Genomic DNA, 25,569 nt, shown 5'->3' with positions numbered 1-25,569 from the left:
GTATTGTGCTGTCATAAGTTATGATATATGTTTGAACTAATCAAATATATATCATAACTTCAATTAAAATGTTTTGATAATTGGAATTTCAGTGTAAAATCAGACAGATGATAAAGCTTTAGTGTTTTTATTGAATGTGATACACCATGAGACAGTGCTGAACTTTCTGAACTGAAAACCTATTTCAGAATATGACTATTAATACAAGCATATGCCTTCTATTTTTATGTTGCTTTTGTACTGAATTATTTTATGGATCTGAGAACTAGTTTTGACTCTTGAAGGTCACAATTCTTTATATATACTTTTTTTTTTATTGATTTGATTTTTTTCCCTTGCTTCTTGAAAAAAAAAAGAGGGTGGTGACTGCTAAATATTTTGTGGTTTTTGTCTTCTGAGTACATTGTATATTGGTATATTCTTGTGTTTTGGATTGCTTCGAAAGAATATGTTGTTCTCAGTTAATCAATATTATATTAATTAGATAACAGTAATTAAAGAATCTAATTCATTATTATTAATCATTATTAATCTGGAGAAAACCGTGTAATCAGATTTGATAATGAAATCTATTATATATCTCTATTTCATGGAAATTTTCATGATAATCACAGGTCATTGTGAAGATAAATATTCCACTTCTCCTTATATATGTAAAAAGAACACTTTTTATATAAAAAGTAATAAGATTTTACTTCAATTATGTATTTACATGATAAACAGGAATAGAAAATCTAATAGGAGGAAAGTCAATTCAAAGATTTCAGTTAATTTGATAAAGTCCCATTTCCCCCAGATATATTTGAATTATTTAAATTTATAGTACATGCTGGTTATTTCACATGGAAAGGAAAACTATATAAACAATTAGATGGGACAGCAATGGGTTCACCCCCTTCCCCTCATTTTAATTTCTACATAAAACACTTAGAGAATCAAGCACTCAACACAGCCATGATCAACCAGTTGTTTAGTTGTGCTATGTAGAAGATGTGTTTTCTATTTGGTGACATGACCCCCAGATACTTTAATACACTTTTAGTGTATTTAAATTGCCAACTTAATATCCACTTAACAATGGAAAAGGAATCTAATAACTTCTAAATGGCTCATTATACAGCCTATACATATGGGAAGATATTTTACACAATCACACCACCATCAACAATTTGCTATGCTAAGGACACTAACATACAGAGCAAGAGATCTTTTCCAGTGATAATACTGCTGTTGCCTCTGAAATCACCTATCTTTGCCACACTTTGTTAGCCAGTGGCTATAATCCCCAGAAAGTATGAAATCCTCCCCCTCTCAAATATCCTCCCTTCCTTAATACACAAGACCATAATGGAACTGTTACTATTCAATAATGACACATCTGAAAGGATATCCAGAGTGCTTAAAAAAATACCAATTCCACACCACATTTAAATCACATATCAAACTGGCAACCCTTATCCATTCACCTAAGGAAATGCTCTCTTATTATTCACATTTTTGGAGTATACGGAGTACCCTGCATTTGTGACCTGGCTTACTATGGACATACAGGAAGATCTGTTGACATCCACCTTGGAGAATGTATCACCGAGGTACCATCGTAATGGTAAGTCGGGATTAGCAAATGATCCTTTCACATGGGATTAGATGGAAGAAAACAAAAGTACCATACAGAAGTAATTGCAGGTCAGAGAGAGAGAGAGAGAGAAGAGACTATTTTTGGACTTAGCAGGTGCTTTAAAACATTCTCCAAATCCCTACAAGTATGGCAGTATCAAATTACCAAAAATATCAGAGACAGTCATTTTAAGATAAAATTAATATTTATTAATCTCTATATATAGTGCTATGGATGGATAGTGCTAATTTAGTTCATGTTGTCTGTTACAATTTTAAACTGTTTTCCACTTAATTGTTGTTTGCATACTGTAACAAACTGTTTTTATGCCCTGAAGATGCTCGGTAAAAAACCAGCAAATATTAGCAATTTATTTCTTATTAGTACCTTGTGTTGTGAATTAAAATTACAATAAACAACCCAACACGAACTGCAACATGTTAGCCTTTTCTACGCACACACAATCAATAGAAAATATGATGGCCTCATAGTCTTAGTTGTTCAGCCTTAACTCCCAAACTCATCTGCTTTATATGTTGCTTGTTTGTATTCTTTCTTTCTGTATAAGCAAACCAAAGCAAATAAACAAACCAGAATTCTTCTGTATAAATTTATTCAGCTGATTCCCAACCATATCAGCCTCACTTATGCTGCTCTTTATTTCTATGTTTAATTCTCTTCACAAAAAAAAAAAAAATCCTTAGGTAACTAGACTGTGCTGGTTTAGCATTTAATGTTTTATGTTTTACTAACAGGTTTGGTCATTTTCTGTGTAATTTTCTTATCAAATTTATTTAAGCATATATTTAATCAATCATTGTCTGCATGCACACAGTGCTCTCAGTCAATGAATTCCATGCCCATCACTGTATGTAAAATATGTATAATTCGCCTGTACAACTCTTCCAGGAATGTCCTCTTCTTCCTTGTCCTTGTGTTTTTCCCTTTGTTATGTCCTTTGGAATATTTCTCTAATATGAGAAAGTGTTCTTCATCTTATTATATCTGTATACCTAGAGTCCGAATAATAAATCAAGTAGGGGTTAAATGGATGAATAACACCATTAAGCTTGAGCTGCAAAAAAAGAAACAACTATGAAGGGAATTTAAGGAGAAAGGTGACCGGCAGGCACATGAACGGTATAAAGCGCAGGCCAGAAGGGTGACGAGTGTGGTAAGAAAAGCAAAAAAGGATTACGAAAGAACATTGGCCATGCGGGCTAAAGAGAATCCTAAACAGTTTTTTAGATATGTAGCAAGTAAAAGGAAAAATGTACATGGCAGAATGATTTTAAAGAATGCCGATGGTAGGGAGGTAACTGAATCAGTTGAGATAGCTGAGTTGCTGAGTGAGCACTTTGCAAGAATATATCATCCAGGTGGTGGCATTGCAGGAATGAATGAACCAATAGCTTATACTGGAATTGTGGTGAATGAAGTGGAGGTGAATAGTCTATTACAAAACCTCAATGTCAATACATCTGTGGGATTGGATTGTATACCAGCTCGTGTAGTACGAGAAGCAGCTAATGAATTGTCAGTACCCTTGACCATTTTGTTTAATTTGAGTCTCCGGTCTGGGTTAGTCCCAAGCGGGTGGAAGGAGGGGAAAATAGTTCCACTGCATAATGGTAGTTCCAAGACCGCTGTTGTAAATTACCGACCGATTAGCATATCAGGAATCATTGTCAAGGTCTTAGAGAAATTAGTCAAGAAAAGAATACAGGATTGGATAGATGAAAATGGGATATTGTATAGGGGACAACATGGTTTTGTGAAGGGTAGATCATGCCTCAGTAACTTGCTCACGTTTTATAACACAGTGACAGCTGAACTGGATAGGGGTAATGGGTTTACAGTGATACTACTGGACCTTGCCAAGGCCTTTGACAGGATACCACATGGAACCCTAATCAGTAAACTGGAGCAGATGGGGATAGATATAGGGTTGGTAAGATGGATAGGAGGGTGGTTGAAGGAGAGATACCATAGAGTGGTTTATTCAGGAGTGGAGTCAAAAAGACGTCTTGTGACTAGTGGAGTGCCGCAGGGCTCTGTTCTTGGACCACTGCTTTTCAATTTGTTCATCAATGATATTGGAAAGGATTTGAGAGGAAGTGTTCACTTGTTTGCTGATGATGATGCAAAGTTGGGTAGAGCAATTGTGAGTGCACAGGATGTCAAAATTTTACAGGATGATTTGGATAGGTTTGGAGGACTGGGCTAGGAAAAATGGATGTCAGTTTAATGTGGCAAAGTGTAAGGTTATGCACTTTGGGGTGAAAAGAATAGCAGCAGTATATCGCATAGGTGGAACCGTACTCCAGGAGATTGATGAGGCCAGGGATTTGGGAGTGCTGGTGGATAGGGAGTTGAAGTTTAGGGGGCACATTGCAAAAGTAACTAAAACAGCTCACCAAATCACTTGGCTTATGAAAAATACTTTAGCATACAGAGAGAAGCAAGTTGTTGTTCCTCTGTATCGAGCCTTGATAAGACCCCATCTGGACTTCTGTGCCCAGTTATGGGCACCAGGGTTTCTTTGTGATGGGGAGGAAGTGGAGAGGGTCCAGAGATGAGTGACCAAGATGATACCAGGTCTGTGGAATGAACCTTATGAGAATAGGTTGAGGATTTGTGGGTTGCAGAAATTGGATGATAGGCGAAGGAGGGGTGATATGATTGAGACATTCAAATTACTGAAGGTTTTTTATAAGATTGATCCAGAAGATATTTTTGAAAATATGACTGGTGGTGGGAGGACTAGGGGCCATGCATGGAAGCTGGGCAAGAGCGTGGTTGACAAGGGTGTTAGAGCTAGGTTTTTTACTTGGAGAGTGGTGAATGAGTGGAATAAGCTTCCAGAGTCTGTTGTGGGTGCTACGACCGTGAATGAGTTCAAGGCAAGATATGATAGATACTGTGTGTATGTTGAATAGTTGTTCCAGACATGTTAGGGCCTCCCTCGATGAGTCTGTCGACTCCTCGGAGTTTCCCGGAACAATAATAATAATAATTATGTTTTAATGATGCCACCTCTCTTTCTTCTCTCTACATTTCCTTATTCTTTCTTACATAACTGAAATTTGAAAATTCTGATATTTTTGTTATCTACATTTGTCCACATAAATCCAAATGTCTGATCAAGGTCATGTAAAGTGGAGGTAGTAACTGTTCATCTTACCATTGCAGCAATTCACTTACCAATACAGCACCGTCTTCCACAGGGTCATCCCATATTCAGTCACCTTCTTCTAGTATAGTTTCACCAATAGAATATGTAACTTTCTCTTCATTGAATCTTCAAGTTTAAAATCTTTTAAAATTCATTTGAAAAGGTACTGCAGCAACACCATTTTTAATAAAATTCTTCAGCCTTACATTTTCTTCAAGAATTTGAAAATACTTTTTGTATTCTGCCATTCACAGTATCATTAACATATATTTTGAATAATACTGTTCTTACTAATGAGTACCGTAGCACCTCCTCCTGTTACTTATCTTTCCTGAACACTGTTCTCCTACACAAACTCTTATATGCTAAACCACTAGTTTCAGAAATATTGTCATGCTCAAACTACTTGTTTTGGCTTTGTCATCTCTGTGTGATGTGGCATTAAAGAGCATGAAAACAAAGATTGCAAATGCAAAACACCGAAATACACTAATTGCAATAAGAGCATGCTAAGGGTAGGTAAATGCATATGAAAGTTATTCTGAAGATCCAGACAGAGCAGAACATTCTATATCAAGTGGTAAAGAGATATACCACATCTTCTAGTGGTAAAGCTTTTATGCTGAGAAGGTAAAAAAAACTTCCATTAACATACAAGTGTCTCATAACTACATCTCTGAATGCTGTAATGTACTTCAATTTTCTCTAGTTCAATTAAAAGAAAACGAATATGGCCTCAACACTAAAAACAAAAAAAAATCCATTATATGATAATACAAGAAAAATGAGTGTCTCAGAGTCAGCAACATACTTCCAAACCCACTAATAGATAAAATGGATACCGCTATTCCCACAACAAAGGAAAATAAACTATAAACATATATATGGTAGCCTGGATGGAATTGAATTTGTCATCTTTGATGTTCTTCCTGAGGAGGAAGAGATGGATACTGGTCATCCACATACTCCAGAAAATGAAAAATTCAGAACTGGCACCAAACCAGATGGATCCACCAAATATAAATAATTAATATTGTTCTGCAATGGAATTGTTGTAGATTCTGCCAAAACATTGATATCAAGGCCCTCCTTCATAAACAAGTATGCTTTTTGTCTGCAAGAGGCATATTTGAAAATTAGCAAGAATCCTATGTTATGGTATATCTATCATCTTTAACTACAACAGAGAGAGAGAATGGGCTTGCTTATGGAGAAGTCACTGTTCTTATGGGCAGCCATACCTAATTCTAGCCTGTCCAACTCAGTACTAATATGAGGACTATTGCCATTTGCTTCTCATATATAGGAGAGAAGCAAATGGCAATATTATTACATTTTTATTACATTTTTTGTTTGTTTGTTTGTTTTAATCAGATCCATGTGAGAGGATGTGAGACCTGTAGCATAAGAAAAGAAGGAATCATTTGTTTTTTTTGAACAACTGAAGACTATAATCCTTGGAAAATGTGTGGGGAAGATTTTTTTTTGAAGTACAGAGGTAGAAAGTATTAAAGACAATGACAAGAAGTTGATTTGGTATGTTTGTGAGTTTAATGAGAGCGGAAGAATGGCATCAGCCTTTTACAGTGAAACAGTGTTGGATTCTGATTATGTAGAGATTAAAGTAATTATTATTTGCTTCAGAATCCAACATGATCTTCCATCACAAAGGCTAGACTTGTAAATATTATTTAATGTAAACAACTTATTTTATAATTTAATATTCATATAACTACCTTAATTTTATCTAATATTTAATTATTTAATCAAGAATACATGTATTAATAGTAGAAAAACTCTGTGTTAAAATATTATCAAGCTATTTAGCTTATTTCTATGTTAATATAGAATTTATATTTGATAATTTAACTGCGCATTAATTGAAATGTAAATATTCTTTATTTATTCCTATTTGTAGAAGTTTAGCGTTATGCAATACCTCAATTTTATTATGTTTTGTTTTGTTGTCATGGAGATGTAAGTGAGCGAGCCCGTTTTGGAACACCATGTGAGGAGGTTTATTGAAAAGAGTTTTAGAAAGAAATCATGAGAATAATTTAGGCAGGAAGAACAGATACATAAGTGATGAACGCTGAAATTATTAATTAAGGGAAGATTAGAGGAATTAAAAGAGAGAGAGAGACAGGAGAGGATTGGCATTAGGTTGGAATCGGAGCATTCGGCATTCGGGAATCACAATGCGATAATAGTGAGTCAGCAAGTCACTCAAGCAGCTAATAAAGTCTACTAGTCGAGAGGCGATTAGCTAATAAATTGTAGAATAACAGTTATAGCTACGGAAGACAGCTGAGTGACTACTAAATAGACTAGCGATATTTGAGTTGAGATTCAATTTCAGGGCCGACCGTTCAAGGACATACGGAACCTTGAAGCAAAGCACAGAGTTATTAGGGAATAGTAGAGGCTGTAAAGTTGAAGTTACCGTTAGCTGTGCTTAGAAATATATTGCCTAAAGAATTAAATGAATGCAGGAAGAATGAACAGCTGTGCATATGAAAACCCCAAGTTAAGGAATTATTGTGTATTGTCTTAATTCATAAGAGATCAGTAGTATTTCATGCAAGAACGTTTGTTTATGTGTATAGTGACCGACAATTAATTCAATTATTGCTTAGAATAATTATTTTAATGAGTGCCGTATACTGTTTAAGTGTTTACAGTTATAAAAAGTGTTTAGGTATAAGTAGGTGAAGAAAAAGGATTATCGGTAAGATTATTCCAACCGTTAATATTCCTATACAGAGAAGTGTGAGAGTTTCATCCTAGAATTTCCTTATACTAACAGTAACTATTGCGGAAATTAGCTAAAGTGTAAATTTATAAGTGTTTGCTTGTGAAGAGGTATTACTGCAATTTTTATTGTATTTAAAACTTAAAGAACTATGAGATATTGATGTGAATGATCATTAAGGAACTTTATTAAATAGCTAAAAGGAACTGTGAGAAGACTGTATTACAGATAACAGAATTACCATTGTCTGAGTTTGCATGACTTTATTATCAGAAAGGCTGAAGTGTTTATAATAACTTGTTTAGTGATTTGAACTTAAGTGTATAATTTGTGATTATAAAATTAAATGCTTGTTTTTGTTAATCAAAAGTTGTATTTTGCCTGAATCTCTTTTACTGCACCATTCATAAAATATTCGAACCAAAGTGGGTGAATAAGGTTAGTTAAATATACTCGGCCAGTATATATAATAACAACATATAAAGGAAGAGTAGTTGAGAGTTGGTTTATCTTCAATTCTTGAACTAATTCAGATATAAAGTGGTGCAGTCTTTAAATATAAATTTTCTTTATATTTGAATTAGAAATCAACTTGCAACCTACAACTTATTATTTTGTTTAAGAACATCATAGTGACTAACATGTCGGATCCAAAGTATAGATTGAGACGAAGTAGGATCCAACAAAATGGCGCATCAGTCGACAGGATTTGAATTCACTGTCATAGGTTGTGAAATTAAGTGTTAGATTTTGTAATAGTAAAAAGAATTTAAAGATAAATTAAGTGAATCAAGTGAATTGGTTGTAAACTAGAATCAGGCAAACATAGAAGTTATTTTAGAATTCTAATTTTTTTAAAGTTGTTAATAGATTAGTATGGCTGTTGCATCTAGCTCAAAAATGGAAGATGATGAATTCTTCAGAATGGTGAACCCCCCCAACAGCTATTTCCTCAATTTTCAGGAGAGGAATCAGATGATATATTGTCATATTTTACCTATATTGAGAAGCTCAGAGAAAAAGCAAACTGGACTGACTTTCAGTTATTAATATTACTCAAAAATAAACTAATAAGTAAAGCAAAGACATTCGTATATTCATCTCCAATACTTAGAGAAACATTTGAATATTCAAAATTTAAGGAAACTTTATTATCTCAATTCTGTAAACTGCGAAGTGTAGGACCTAATCTATGGAAGTTACAAAGGATCACACAGAAAGATAAAGAGAGTGTTACTGATTTCTACAATCGCCTGATAACTCTTTCTAACAGTCTGAATGTATCCAATGCAGATAAACCATTTGGATTGGGCAGTTTATCAGCAATTTCGTCAAGGTGTTAAGCCAGAAATGAGAGAAACAGCTTATAAAAAGAAGATCACCACACTAGAAGAATGCCTGAAAGCTGTCAAAGAAAAAGAGCAGATGATTGGTGACATTTGTATCTCATCCAATGCAACTTTTGTCAATGTTGTGGATAAAATTAATTATCACTTGGACCAGCCTAAAGTTGGAGGGAAGAATAATAAGGAAGAAAAGAAAAGATACTGGAGCAAGTCCTATTAGTGTTAGTCACATAACTGTGAATGAAGATCAAACCAACAAGAAGTTGATGGCAGATGTACAGAGCTTAATTCACCAGGAAGTTGAGAAATTGAATCAACCTATCATGGATAGTCTTAATAAGGTGATGAAGCAATTGGCAACATTCACTCTGCAATCTAAAGAAAACCAAAACCCCACATCAGATAAGGTTGATGAAAGAATTAAATTGGAAGTAGAAAGGCAAAATTAACCTATTTTGGCAAATATAAGTGAGTTGTTACTAGGACTACAAGATATTAAACAACAGATATCGTTTATATCTCAACCTCAGATGGAGAGAGAACATAAAGATCCTCCCAAATGCTATAGTTGCAATAAAGTTGGACACCTTGCTAGAAACTGTTTTCTTAACAAATGAAATTACTCTAATAAAAGCTGGGATTCAAAGTATGGACACATACCCCCACAGAGGATATAATGGAATGCAGAAACACCAAGGATCTAATGAACAATTGATGAGAATTAGAGGAGGAAATCCTAGGTTCTAAGTGTAATATTTTATTAGATACAGGATGTAATGCTTCAAAGAAAGGACTATCTCCAAAGTATAAAACACAAATTATGGAATAGCATTGCCAAACTAAGAGAACCTGTAAGAATTACTACTCTTTCAGACTCAAACTTCATAGCATATGAAAAGGTTCGTGCTAGAATTTACCTACCTGAATTTAAACTAAGTGTCTATCAAGATTTGCTTGTTATACCCTCAACCTCTAACATAAACTCCCACATTATACTAGGGACAAATTTCTTGGAAAAGTATCAGTTCTCCTGTGATTTTTATAGAAAAGAAATATCCCTAATGAACAGGAAAAGAATATCAGAAGAGCTGGCAATTATATGTATGATAAAACATGGATACAATGGGAAAGGTTTTGTGTATCTAATAAAAAAAATTGCTCCAGATAAGGTAGAGCTGTTTATGACTGAACCAACTGTGAAGCATAGTGATACTAATTCTGATGTGCACAATCGGCCTGAAGCACAACTTATAACTGATGAACTGTCACAACAAGTAGCACCCAAACCTGAATCAAAAGTTGGCACTAAAAATAAATTAACAGTTGAAGTTAATTTTGCCAAAGTAATCAAACTACATAATGAAACAAATCACCAAGATGATAGACAACTGAGGATAAATGTTAGTGACAGAGAACAGAACTTCTGCCCTGAAAGGACGTTATCACTTTATAAGTGTAGCAATCAGAGTTCTCCTTATGATAAAAACAACAAGAACTCAAGTGGAGAGATGCAGAGAAGTATATACATAGACTGTAATAAGAAATCCAATTATATTCAAACTAAGTGCTACTTAAGATCTTGGAAGGGAGATAAGAAGTCAGTTTTCTCCACTTGTGAGTCTAGTGTGAAAAATTTTTCTTTAAAGAAAAATTTTTCAAAGGATGAGTAAGCCTTTGTTGGATTCTGATTATGTAGAGATTAAAGTAATTATTATTTGCTTCAGAATCCAACATGATCTTCCATCACAAAGGCTAGACTTGTAAATATTATTAAATGTAAACAACTTATTTTATAATTTAATATTCATATACTACCTTAATTTTATCTAATATTTAATTATTTAATCAAGAATACATGTATTAATAGTAGAAAAACTCTGTGTTAAAATATTATCAAGCTATTTAGCTTATTTCTATGTTAATATAGAATTTATATTTGATAATTTAACTGCGCATTAATTGAAATGTAAATATTCTTTATTTATTCCTATTTGTAGAAGTTTAGCGTTATGCAATACCTCAATTTTATTATGTTTTGTTTTGTTGTCATGGAGACGTATGTAAGTGAGCGAGCACGTTTTGGAACACCACGTGAGGAGAAGGTTTATTGAAAAGAGTTTTAGAAAGAAATCATGAGAATAATTTAGGCGGGAAGAACAGATATATAAGCGATGAATGCTGAAATTATTAATTAAGGGGAGATTAGAGGAATTAAGAGAGAGAGAAAAAGGAGAGGATTGGCATTAGGTTGTAATCAGAGCATTCGGGAATCACAGTGCGATAATAGCGAGTCGGCAAGTCACTCAAGCAGCTAATAAAGTCTACTAGTCGAGAGGCGGTTAGCTAATAAATTGTAGAATAACAGTTATAGCTACGAAAGATAGCTGATGAGGCGGTTAGCTAATAAATTGTAGAATAACAGTTATAGCTACGGAAGACAGCTGATGACTACTAAATAGACTAGCGATATTTGAGTTGAGATTCAATTTCAGGGCTGACCTTTCAAGGACATACAGAACCTTGAAGCAAAGCACAGAGTTATTAGGGAATAGTAGAGGCTGCAAAGTTGAAGTTACCGTTAGCTGTGCTTAGAAATATATTGCCTAAAGAATTAAATGAATGCAGGAAGAATGAACAGCTGTGCATATGAAAACCTCAAGTTAAGGAATTATTGCCTTAATTCATAAGAGATCAGTAGTATTTCATGCAAGAATGTTTGTTTATGTGTATAGTGACCGACGATTAATTCAGTTATTGCTTAGAAGAATTATTTTAATGAGTGCCGTATACTGTTTAAGTGTTTACAGTTATAAAAAGTGTTTACGTATAAGTAGGTGAAGAAAAAAGATTATCGGTAAGATTATTCCAACCGTTAATATTCCTATACAGAGAAGTGTGAGAGTTTCATCCTAGAATTTCCTTATACTAACAGTAACTATTGCGGAAATTAGCTAAAGTGTAAATTTATAAGTGTTTGCTTGTGAAGAGGTATTACTGCAATTTTTATTGTATTTAAAACTTTTTTTGATGTGAATGATCATTAAGGAACTTTATTAAATAGCTAAAAGGAACTGTGAGAAGACTGTATTACAGATAACAGAATTACCATTGTTTGAGTTTGCATGACTTTATTATCAGAAAGGCTGAAGTGTTTATAATAACTTGTTTAGTGATTTGAACTTAAGTGTATAATTTGTGATTATAAAATTAAATGCTTGTTTTTGTTAATCAAAAGTTGTATTTTGCCTGAATCTCTTTTACTGCACCATTCATAAAATATTCGAACCAAAGTGGGTGAATAAGGTTAGTTAAATATACTCGGCCAGTATATATAATAACAACATATAAAGGAAGAGTAGTTGAGAGTTGGTTTATCTTCAATTCTTGAACTAATTCAGATATAAAGTGGTGCAGTCTTTAAATATAAATTTTCTTTATATTTGAATTAGAAATCAACTTGCAACCTACAACTTATTATTTTGTTTAAGAACGTCATAGTGACTAACATGTCGGATCCAAAGTATAGATTGAGATGAAGTAGGATCCAACAACAGCACTCATGAAAATAATACCTATAGAAGAGGTGGCAAACAGAAACAGTATATCTATAGTAGAATGGCTGAAGGGCATCTGTAAGAGAGGGATCACTAGTTAATGGAATCACCCTCTTGTGGACAGCATCAAGCATTTTTAAGAGAGGTTTTGGGCAACACCATATATGTGAAAATAGTATTCTAAGGTAGTGCATATTTGGGATTTGTATAGCATTAATAGTTGCACAGGTGAGAAATGATGTCTTGTCATGAGGGGAAAATCATCCCCAGTGTTTTGAATGCAGAGTTGGCTATTGATGTGATTTGCTATTGCTGCAAGGTCCAAGTCAGTTCATTAACAGATATTTGATCTTGTTTATATATCTGGGTGTTGTCAGTGGTTGAAGGGAGATAAAGTCAAGTCTTTCTTGTGTGAAGTAAGGTAGGAGTATGTTTTGGTGGCACTGAAGTTGACAAGGTTGTCCTCATCTTGCTGAAATATAGTGAAGAGATCACTATATGTGAAGAGTGTTTCGGGAACTGATTCCAGAAGACCTAGCTTGGAATATATGTGCATTGCAAGGTTTATCAAATGAAAAGATGGAGTACTATTGTCATCAAAACTAAATAGGATTTATGGTCATTTATGAATAGGAGAAAGAGCATGGGCAAAAATGCAGAGCTCTGGAGTACTCCAGCATTAGTGGAGAAATCCAAAGGAAGCCATTAACCATGACATGTAATGAATGACTAGAGAGGAATTACCATTCCATTTGTTGCAAAGGTGGGAGGAGACCATATGATGGTAGTCTGGTAAGTACCCATTTGTCATACCTAAGCAAAGTCTTGGAAATATCTAGAGCAACAACATGGAATTTCACCAAACCTTTCCAGAGCTTGTGTGATGTGGTGATGTGGTAAGAGGATCTGCTGTGGACCAAGAATGGTGGAATCCATTCTGGTAGTCACTGAATAACTGTTGACTTTTAGGTGGTGAAGGAGTTGTTTAACTTTTTCATTATTTTCAATAGAACCATAGTGAATGCAACTGGACAGCAGGTGGGTTGGTTGGTTTTATCTTATTTCTTTGGGATTCGTTGGATATAAGCTAGTTTCCATGATGGATGGACAGATGAGAAAGTAAAGTTGTAAAATTGATACAAAATACTTTGGAATTTGATATATGCTAGTTTCCATGCTGAAGAGTAGATTGGCTAAGTGTTTAATATATCTGCTCTCCAGTGAACATGCTTTGAATCCTGCTGTGGTCATGGATGTTTGTGATTTTCTTTAGTTGAGAGATGAATTTCATCACTTGGGGTGAGACCATTGTCCCACTTATTTGAGGTCTGAAGTGGCTTGAAAAAAGTGTCATGTCTGGTTTCTAGACTAGGTAAAAATAACTGAAAAAAAAAAATTAATAAAAATGGGGAAAAAAATCCTTAACTCACCCACAGCATGGATGTATTATAGGTTTATTTATAGAAGCCTTTTGTTGGTGGGAGCCACATTAAGAAAAAAAAATGCTAGATGAGTATGAGAAATTATAAAGCTGATACAAAATGACTGTTAGCTTCTGGAGCACAAGTTTTAAACACAATTGAGAAGGGAAGAGATGACATAAGGACCAGAAGCCTTGTTGTATTCAAGCTATTCAGGATTCTTTTGGTCTTTTTAATGAAATACTAGAGAAGGCATGCAGTATGCAGTTTTTAATAATGCAGGGGGGGGAGTAATTTTTAATAATGCAGTGATAGTAGAAGCTTTTTTTTTTAAATTTGAATGATGGTACAGCGGTACCTTACCATCTTTATGTGAGAGTAGTGGCATTTTCTTTTGGCACATGTGTCGGAAAACCAAGGTTTGGTTACCATTCCTAGGCTTTTGGATGAAGTGGGGAACAAAGGCCTCCATTCCAGTAAAGATTATTTCAGTTATTTGGTTGGAGAAGAGTTCTGGAGCTATAGAGTGAAACAATAGTGATAGTAGAAGTCACTCAAGTCATTGTATTCAGAACTGTTATAGTCTGAAGGATATATGGTTGACTAGATGTATGGTGTTTTGCTGGAAAGGAGATGTGATAAAGTTATGAATTACCAAGAAAAGAGCTGACATCGACAGTGTATTTATCAGGTGAACTGGTTAAGAAGAGATTAAGGGGGTAGTGTATTACTGGGTATTCCAGTGGATATGTTGATAATTTGTGAAAGATTATTAGTGACAAATCTGTGTCTCTCGGCCAGCGTGTTCAGTACAGTTAGAGAAAGGAAGCCATTCTGAGTTATTCTTAGCCATTCTGGATGCCCAAGTCACCAAGAAAGACAATCTCACCGTTTGAGTATGTGGACTAAAGGTGATCAAGCTTCACAGAGCCACAGTGAAAAGGGCAGAATGTTTATCAAACTTTGGAGATAGCAAATGAACTTAACTACATGGGACACGGAAATTTTAAGTCGCAACAGATCATAAAGACAGGATTTAAAGTTTGACCTTCTCTGATTTGGGATGTTGGACTTCACAAATGCATGTTTCACCCTTGTGACAGAAGGAATCATGCAGAGCATAGTTGATATGAATTTTTTTTAAATGCTTTTTGTTGATTTTTTTTGATTTTTGTTTAACTTTTTTTTTGGTTGGAATTTTGTTGGTTTTTTTTTGTTATTTTTTATGTAGCTTTTTTATTTTCATCTATAACCAAGAAGAGGAGTCCCACAAGGTTCTAAGTGTCACACTTTATGCAATCAAGGTCAACTTGATAACAGAACAATTTCCTCCAACAGCAAGTAATGCCCTATATGTGGATAACTTGACCATCTTCTGTCATTCATATAATAAGAGAGTCACAGAAAGATAGCTGTACGAAGCCATTGATCATTTCTCAGAATGGGTGCTTTTAAATGAGTTTAGATTTTCACAGCAGAAGACAGTTTGTGTGCATTTCTGCCACAGGCATGGTCTTCATCCAGACTCAGATCTGGATGAAGACCAGATCTGAGTCTGGATTAGTGACTGACTTAGTGGGTTAGTGGGATTAGTGACTGACTAGGACAGTCACTAATCCCAATTGCACCACAAGTCAAGTTTGAGACTGATATTTGATAGTAAACTCACTTTCTTTCCTCACTTACATCAGTTATAGGACAAGTGACATAAAGCAGTGGACATTCTATGCACTCTATCTTCCACCCACTGGAATGCTGATAGATGTTCTATGCTTTGATTATACAGAGTACTGATAAGATCAAAACTTGACTATGGTCCCAAGTCTATACTTCAGCCAGGGAGAGTACGCTGCAATGGCTAGACCCTATTCACCATCAAGCCATCAGAACTGCAACTGGAGCATTTTGCATGCCACCTATTCCTATTCTATATATTAAAGCAAATATACCACCATTGTCACTTCAATGCCAGCAGTTGTCTCTGGTATACATAACTAAAATAAAATCCCTACAAAGAGCATGCCACGTATCTAACTGTCCTTCGACCACAATTCAAGAATCTTTACAACACTTGACAGACTGTCATAAAACTGTTTGGTTTGTAGATGAAAGCTCTCCTACAAGCTCTAGAAATTGGGGCAGGCGACATAGCTTAGATGCTACCAAATCTACCTTCACTGTGTTAATCTTATGTGCCAGCATGTAGCTTTTCTTTCGGCAGGCTACAAAAAATTTCCACCCCTGCTGTTATCTGCCAGCAGCTCTTCAAAGAGCTCATAAACTGAATACTCTGATTTTACCCATCTGTACCTGTCTACACAGATGGGTTAAAACTGGAAGACCTAGTGCGATCTTCTGCTATCTTTCCAGACACCATTATATCTGCACAAATCCCACCACAGTGTAGCAACTTTACAGCATAGCTGTATGCAATAGAGCTTGTGTTAAAATACATTAGATTGCATCGCTTCCAAAGGTGCATAATATATTCAGACTTGCAAAGTTCACTCCAGGCAATAAGAAATCTAGAGCTACAGCAACATCTGGTACTTTTTTGAATTCAACATCTCTTCTTTCAGTTATGGAAGCTACACCTTATTGTTTGCTTCTGTTGTATTACAAGCTATGTAGGGATAAAGGAAAACAAGGTTGCAGATATTGCAGGAGGGTCAGCTCATTTCTCAAATATTCATCATCTGATTGTAGCATACAGATTATCAGACAAACCATCTCTTTCCCATTGGCAGCTATCTTGGAACAGAAAGACTAATAAACTCTACCAAATTAAACATGAAATTAAATTATGGCAATCTAGCCTTCACAGAGTTCGAACAGAGGAGGTTGTTCTTACTAGGCTCTGCATAGGTCACAATCATCTTACACATTTTATTTATCGAGGACCGATGATCTATGTGTGAGAAATGCAACACTCGTCTTACTATTAGTCATATTCTGGTGGAGTGCTGGTGCTTCACACGAGAGAGGAATGATATTTTTACTTATCTGGCTGAGCCCTATACACATAGGCAGATGTTATCAGAGACAAATTGCATGATGCTTTTTAAATTTTTACAAATAATTTATTCAGTCACATTTGATTATAAATTTGTTTTTGTATTTAGCACCATTGTAGATACTAAACTAAACCTTGTACATACATTTTGTTTAATCATTTATATTCTTAAAACTTTTTTAATATCTTGTGTACATAGCTATCTTATTTTTTACGCAGGTTATTACAAATTAGAGAGAGAGACTGTTTTTGGAATTAACAGCAGCTTTAAAACATTCACAAATCTCAAGTATGGCTGTATCGATTTACCAAAAATCTGGAGGACAGTCATTTTAAGATTGGATTAATACTTGTTAGTCTCTGTATATTAGATACAGAGACTAACAATAGATGGCATGGGGCCAGTTAGGACTCCAGTTCTTTGTATTGTCCGTTATAGTTTTAAACTTTTCCCACTCTTAACTAATGAGAAATGCAACACCTGTCTTACTATTAGTCATATTCTGTTGGAGTGCTAAATCTTTTACATACATTTGCTGTTTGCATACTGTGACAAACTGTTTGTGCTCTGAGGATGCTAGGTAGAAAACCAGTAAAATATCAGTAACTAAGTAATAAATATATAATTTGTTTTCTTATTAGTGTTGTATTTTTTTCACCCAGCTGTTCCATTTTGTGTCCTTTGGCACTAGAAATATACCATGTGTGCTAACCTCTGGTCTGATTACTATTTGCTGCAGATCCAAGCACCTGCTCCAAGCAGATAACTGAAATGAGTAAACTTAACCCCCCCCCCCAATCCACCAAAACCCACTGAGTATCTAAGCCTTGGCTTGTCAAGAAGTGTTCCAAGGCAGTTCGAGATGTAAATTCAACACACACACATCAGGAGTGGCCCAAGCCAGTAACTCCAGCTTTGTATTTAGTCTTTAAACTATAGCTTATACCTTTTAGGCTAACCCCTCCACTACTTAGAGGCCACAGTATGGTTTGGACCATTCAAAGATCCACAGCTGACCATGACCTTGTAGCTTACATTACCCACCATTGCTATGCGTTCAGTTGTGGGTGGCCTCGTAGCTTACAGTACCCACCACTGAACACATGCCATGAAAAGATTTGGAGAAGCTTGTGTTGTCACCTTCGACATTTCTAAAGCTTTCGGCCATGTGTGGCATTGTGGCCTGCTTAACAAATTGTCATCCTTTGGTCTCCCTGCCACTCTGTAATTCGGTAGCCAGCTCTCTCTCTCTGGTCTGTCTCTGCAAGTCATGGTAGATGGCTTCTTCTCTTTGAGCTTCACCATCAATGCTGGAGTGCCTCAAAGTTCTGTTCTATCACTTACTCTCTTTCTCTTGTTCCTAAATGACCTGCTCACACTCATTCCCCCACTAATCCTATCCACAGCTTTGAAGATGATAGTACTCTCCATTCATCCTACTCATTTGATTATAGATGATCAGGCTACAAGATCATCTATAATCAGTGCCTAAAACATTGATCTTCATATTATCCTTCAATGGGGGTGAGGACAACCTTGTCATTTTCAATGTCACCAAAACACAGTTTTGCCTTTTCCCTCACTAAAGAGATCTCAGCTCACTTACCCTTACTCTCAGTAATATATAAATCACCAGACAAAGTCAGATCTCTTTGCTTGAACTAATGTTTACTTCCAGTCTCTCCTGGCATAAACACATCACATTGATAGCCTTCTCAGCATCCAAAAAATTAGGTGGTATCTTTCTTTCAAGAGGCTATTTTATATTCAGCTAACTATATACATATCCCAAATCTGCTCATACTTAGAATACTGCCCACATGTTTTGGGTGGTGCACCTGTTGTCCAGAGGTGAGCAGTTAGGCTCACTGATTATCCCTCTCTTACCAATTCCCTTCAGCCGCTATCTCACAGGTGCAGTGTTTCAGCACTGTCTATTCTACAGGAACTTCCGTGGTCACTGCTCCAGTGAATTGGCAATTATCATTCCTCCATTTTCTGTTACACCTGTTACTGCAAACACACTGAACCTGCTTCTCCTTTTCCTTTATTCCATCTACCTCTATCCTGTGAGATAGCCTTTCTCAAGAATTATTCCCAGACAGCTATTACCTGCAGCACTTAAAAAAAAAAATGCATTAATATTAATGCTTATTCCATTCACTCACCACATACCATGAAAACATGCACTTCACATTCTTTCTGACCATACCATCCTCGTCATCCGAGGGTGATCTGTAGTCTCTCCACGTGCCATGAGCTGCAGAATTTACCCTATATCTACTAGAACCTCTTACTAGCTTGGATGTTTTTATCATGATCCCTTTCTGCTCCTTCTCTATCTCAATCCTCATCTGCATCCTACACACAGCACTGATGTGCTTATAGGTCTCTGATTTATGGGATCAATATGTTTAAAAAAAAAAAAAAAAAACACTTCTGAAAGGGAGAACCAAATGTAGAAAATATGAGGATATTGAGATTAATACTTTTGAACTGTGATAAATATGATACCTCTCCACTGTGTTCACTGGATGATTGTTTAAGCATACTGAGATATGGGATAAAATAAATTGAAGATATTAAAATAATTATAAATTATTTTAAAAATTATGAAATCAAGATACGAAAACAATAGTATTGGTTTTTTTATGTACCAAATTTGTATAATTTTGAGTGTGCTGATGTGGGGAAGGATCTTAAAAATCTGAAGAGGTTCTGGATGAGTCACAAAGTACTGTTTGAGTTGTTTGAAAAAAAAAAAAAAAAAAGAATAATAGAAGAAAAAAAATAATAGAAGAAAAAAATATTCAGTTGAAACATCTGATAAAAGTTGGTAATAAAAGATGTTATCAATCTATGGAAAGATTTCAACTAAGTTGATTTTACCATCAGGCAGCGTACTCCTCTGTGATGCATCTTCACCATCTCCTCTTTTCTCCCTTCAAGATCAGATATTTATGCCATACTAGTGGGTTAAAAAATTAATACCATTCCAAAGAAGTTATATTTTTTTAATGTGATTTTCATGATGCTTAATTTTATATCCTGTTTATAGAAAAATCAACTCATGATTATATGAATAAATTGTTTCATTTGATGTATACATTTACTACCTTTTATAGAAAAGATGATAATTTCTGCTTAAAGGAAACAATCATGGAAAACTTTACCTTTGATATTGATCAGGCTCTGGATGAATTTGAAAGAAGTGAAGGTATGGCTTTTAGTGATTTAATTTAATATAATTTTTTAGTGCTCTAAAAAATTAGGTAGTGAATTTAGCTGCATTCACTATCTAATTTTCACTAATATTTTAGCTGCATTCATTAACTCCAAATTGTATTATGCAGTAGAGAACTATCTTATGAAATTTTCATGTGTGATTTGAACATTTTTGACTAGTTAAAATAAGACAAAGATTATTGGTTGAACCAAAGTAGCCTAAATAAGTCATTGTATAATTTATTCACTTGAATGATGTTGGCATGTATTATCTAAGGAAAAATGAAATAGGATTAACATTCCTACATTTTGAATATTTTTCTATGGATAATACCATGATATATCTCATGTATGTTTTGTCAATATCTTCTGGTAATCATGAATTGTATTTTTTGGTGGTAAATCACCACCCTGCTTATTGGAGTCCTCAAGTGTCTTGACAAAGTTTTCTTTAATCTGTTGAGCGAGGAATTTGGATTATCAAAGCCTACTCTCTATTACTAATGAATAACAGTCTTTTGTTAGTGAGGTTCGCATGACTACTAGTCTAGCGAACATAGTAAATACCACCAAAACAGTTATATAGACTTTCATATTTTTCCACTGATGGGTGAAAGGCTTAGTCTACTTGGGTGTCATCACTACGTTTGTTAAGAGAAGTAAATACCACTCTGGTGTCATGATTACTAATGCAATAACTCAAAGAAAGTTCAAAGAAGTAGGTAGATGTTAACAGGTTAATTCATTGCAAAACTAGGGATTATATTAAATCACATGTGGTCTTCCCTTTTCATTTTACTCAGTGGAAATGAAAGAGAACATGTTTGGCATACCTACCAGTAATGATGCATATACTTAATATTTGTATGCATCATATTTCAGTACTGTGAAAATCAGTTCCTTTTTTGTGAACAAACTTAAACCTAATGAGTGCTGCTCTGTGTAACATCATCAAATTCATGATATTAATGTAATTCCATTCTGATGAGGTTGGTTATGGTCGAGGAGGAAACTAGTTGATCCAATAAAATTTGTCTATATAGTAAATATCATGAGGAATGTTGCAACTGACACTCAGATATTTACATATATTAGTTAATTTGTAATCAATTCATTATGATCAATTTTTTTGTTGGATCAGATTGATATTACTGCATTTTGATTTGATCACACAAGTCCAGTAGATTCTGCTTATTGTGTACACTATTTGTTGTTATCTGCCACTTATTGCATTTGACTCTCACTATAGCAAATACTATTATAACATACTAGCTCACTATGACAAACTTTCAAAATGTCCTGATCAAAGATCGGAGCACATGCTAGTCTGAAGGAAATTTGCCATAGAGATGATCCACTATTAACAAATTGTTCCTGTGGTTCCAACAAGCTTGCTGAGTGTGAGTTGACTATGTAACCAAATACAAACTTCTAAAAGTAAAATTTCTTTTCTGAAGCGAATGAAATTGAATTAAAATAAAACTGTAGTTGAATTTTTGGATTTTTCCCCTTTTAATGGTAATCTTATACATGAGAGGTTTTTCAGTCTATTAATGCCATAGCATTAGTACCTTGGATAGGTAGAACATTGAGAAAGAAGAAACTTGTTGGATTTGATGACATGTAGATGTATACCTTTGGAAATTTAAGTGGGAAGATTGTTCTAAAAGAGCAGTAGAGAGGAAGAAAAATTTGTTGAGTTTGGAGCTGAATTATGAAGGTGTGTTGAGTAGCATCACTATGTTTTGTATAGTGACAAAAATATTTTGTAGAAAATGCATGCAGCAGAACTGAATGTCTGTCAAAGTGAATAGAATGAACTGGTGAGAGATTGGTGATTAATCGAAATAATTTCACTTTTCTATACTCAGGCAGGTGTTTTAGAAGCTCTTAAGAGCACTCTCTCTGTGTGAGAATGATATTCACCTCTTGGACGAATTTGTGATTTGCATAGTTAATAGCTGTTCATAGTCATGCCTTGAGTGAAACAAAAAATTAAACTTCTTGAATGCTGAGGTAGCAGTATCTGTAATATATTTATTCCAATGAAGATTGGAGGTTAGCATATCCCTGGAAGAGAAATCTCATCTTGTCCAAAGATTTGGATGTTGTCAAAAGTAAGACCAAAAAAAAAAAGTTCTTGCAAGAAATAAAACACACCATTGAGTGTGTCTACATTTCAACTAGCATTGAAATTAACGAGATTTTAAGAACCCCATCAAATGGTTTTCTGATCAGAATTTAGGATTATCAAAGTTGATTTTCTGGAAGTTTTGGTGATTTTTTGCAATTGTTTGTCAAAAAAAGGAATGCAGTGTACTCCTCATTTTCATTTTATTTCTTTTTCATCAGGAAAATTCTGGATTGAATTTGTAATCAACTGGTGAAAGTTGTTCATATTTGGAGGAAAGCATGTGAAAGAACCCTTAGAACACAAACCTTAGTTGCAATGAGGATAAAGGAGCACCTCTCCATGTGAGAACAATATTCACTTGTTTGACAGATTTGTGATTACCTTTTCACCTGTAGCATGGAACCTGATAGTATCCAGCTAAGTTGCAGAGGTCATAAGATATCACACAATGGGAGCTTAGTTAATAAGTCTTTGTGCCAAACACAAATGTCATAGACGTCAAGAGCAACTATTTGCTATTCCTCAAACTTTTCCATGAATAATCTCCCAAAATCCCATGATTCTGAAAATAAGTAGGGAGATCCCCTATTGATTGACAGAGGCAGAATCCATACTGGCAGTGATTCATTTTAATTGAGAGGTTTCTGGGTAGCATGAAAATTGAGTGTTAATGTGTTTTTTTTAGTTATTAGCGAGTGAAATTGGACATTAATCAGTAGTAAGGATTTGTTAGTTCTTAGAAATGAGTTGAATATTGACTAATTTTCAGTCTGCAGAATAGATGATCGTGAAAGAGAATAGAATAAAAAGATGACATGGAACAGGAATGTGGAGTGCATGCTTTCAGAACAATTGTCAAAATGCTAGATGGACCAGGAGATTTTTTGGTACCAGTTTGAGCATTCTCGTGATCTTTTTTTTTTTTTTTTTTTTCAAAGGCGAAATTGGAATAAAAGAGGAGGAAAAGTAAGAAGAAACTAAGTCGTAACAAACCTTTGTGCTCAAATATTTCAAACTTTAATATCTACAATAGGTACCTAAACACTGATCTTCACACTGTCCATCGATGGGACAATAACAACCTAGTCACTTCAATGCTTCCAAAACAGTTTTGTCTCTTTTCTCACAAAAAAAAGTCCTTAGTTCTAATTCTTTAGATGGTAATGTGCATCTTAATAATCAAGATGAGATCTCTCTTCTTTGAACTGACTTATACTCCTAGCCTTTCCTGCATAATCACATCACTTCTATATCATTCTGCTTTTAAGAAACTGCATTATGTTGCACTCAAGATGTAACTCCTCATCTATTCAGTTACTCTGTACATATTCCAAAATCCACCCAACCTTGGAATGCTGCCCTCACATTTGGTTGGTGCATCTAAACCCTCTTTAAAAATTCTTGATGCTAGGTATTATTTCTGGGAAAATTCCCATATAACTCCTCTAAAATAAATTATTATTTAAATGGCTAATATAGCCTACTACTAGGGAGTGTCCTTTTTCTTTTTTTTTTTTTTTTTACAATGTCCTTGGCTCTTTACTCGAATCTTAGGTCATTACTGAAGTGTTATAAAACTAATATATGAAGTTATTTAAGTTAAGGGATATTACATCCCATATTGTTTCATAGCTGAATAAGAAACAAAGAGTTTCATGCCGAATATAGTAAATATATAAAGTTCGGCGAGTCCAATGTAAGTAAATACCTGGATAGTGTTACAACTGACCCTTTAGGGAGTGCAACACTGAGGCAACTCATGGTAAGGGTGGAGCAAGTTCCAATCACTATTCTTGATATTTCCTCATAACGTGAAACCCAGCTCCTAGGAGCTGTATTACTGTTCTACATTATGAGTGAGAGAAGGTCACTACCCAGACGACCAGTTTCAACCTTTATTGAGGTCTCATCAGTGAGTAGGTAGACCTAGAAATACCAAGTTTGTAGCAAAACTCACTGATGAAACCTCAATAAAGGTTGAAACTGGTCTGGGTAGTGACCTTCTCTCACTCATAATGTAGAACAGTAATACAGCTCCTAGGAGCTGGGTTTCACATTATGGGGAAATATCAAGAATAGTGATCGGAGCTTGCTCCACCCTTACCATGAGTTGCCTCAGTGTTGTACTCCCTAAAGGGTCAGTTGTAACACTATCCAGGTATTTGCTTATGCTTGGACTCGCCGAACTTTATATATTTACTATATTCGGCATGAAACTCTGGGTTTCTTATTCGGCTATGAAACAATGTGGGATGTAATATCTCTTAACTTAAATAAGTTTATATGTCGCCAAATTGAAGCCTTTGGCTCTTCATATAATTAATAATATATGAAGAATAATATAGGAAGAAAATTTGGACATACTTTTTGGGATGTTGTTTTCTTTCTCTTTATCCCGGTGATATGCATTCATCTGTGTTAAGCTGTTAAAGAAAAAGGGTTTGGGGAAAGTGTGGGTAAAGTAATGGGGAGGGAATAATTCTTATATTTATATTTTCAAATAATTCCTCCACATTACTTTATCCCCACTTTCCCAAAACCTCCTTCCTTTAACAGCTTAACAGCAGATGAATGCGTATCGCCGGGATAAGGAGACAGAAAACAACATCCAAAAAAGGTATGTCCAAATTTTCCTCCTATATTATTTTTCATATATTAGTTTTATAACAATTCAGTGATGCCCTAAGATTCGAGTAAAGAGCCAGTGACAATGTAAAAAAAAAAGTGGGGGGGGCACCTCCTAAATGAAAGTAGGCTATATTGGCCATTTAAATAATAAAATATATTCTTGAGAGAAAATGAATTTGCTTGTTGCAGAGAGTTTTAGCTAAAGATTATTTAAGAAAAAAAAAAAAAGCAGAGGGGGGATGGAGGAGAATTTAAGTTGAAAATTCTATCATTCAACTTGCAAAAGCTGAAATTTGAGTTTCTGTTAGGAAAAGTAGGTGTGCGTTTAGTGACTGAAATGATTATCATTGATGTTGAAAACTAAAATACAATTGCGAAATGAATTTGGAAAGTTTTGGGAGGGTTTCGCATTTTCCACATGCTTGAAATTTCATTGTTATTGATTTAGGTGAGTTGAATTGAGAGGTATTTGGAATCCTTAAAAAAATTTCTTAAATCCATTCAATTTTTGTTTCACTTTCATTTTCTTCAGGGCTATAAATTGGGAAAATTTGCTGAAATTATCTTACAACAATAATCCTCTCTCTCTCTCTCTCTCTCTCTCTCTCTAGAAAGATAAAATTTAATGAAGTTTTGGAATTTAAGATAAATGTTCATGGAGTTCAGTTTTGATTTTTAGAAGTACAGTTGGAAGAACAGATA

General features: G+C 34.8%; 1 protein-coding gene across 2 annotated transcripts in view; it reads left to right on the top strand.

Moving 5' to 3' along the window:
* The window catches only part of Sara (Smad anchor for receptor activation), a 418,622-nt gene that overhangs the window by 12,424 nt on the left and 380,629 nt on the right, over nucleotides 1–25,569 (top strand). For both annotated transcript variants that reach the window (XM_090410157.1, XM_090410156.1), the window contains exon 3: nucleotides 20,006–20,097. In XM_090410157.1, the coding sequence (XP_090266283.1) occupies nucleotides 20,040–20,097 (58 nt within the window). In that variant the 5' untranslated portion in view covers nucleotides 20,006–20,039. The remainder of the gene's footprint in view (nucleotides 1–20,005; nucleotides 20,098–25,569) is intronic.

The sequence above is a fragment of the Typopeltis vanoorti genome, chromosome 20 (genome assembly GCF_054136105.1).
Source record: "Typopeltis vanoorti isolate ZY-2024b chromosome 20, IOZ_Tvanoo_1.0, whole genome shotgun sequence".
Lineage (NCBI taxonomy): Eukaryota > Metazoa > Arthropoda > Arachnida > Uropygi > Thelyphonidae > Typopeltis > Typopeltis vanoorti.
The sequence above is the reverse complement of the archived record's forward strand: the minus strand, read 5'-3'. Positions and strand labels throughout refer to the sequence as shown.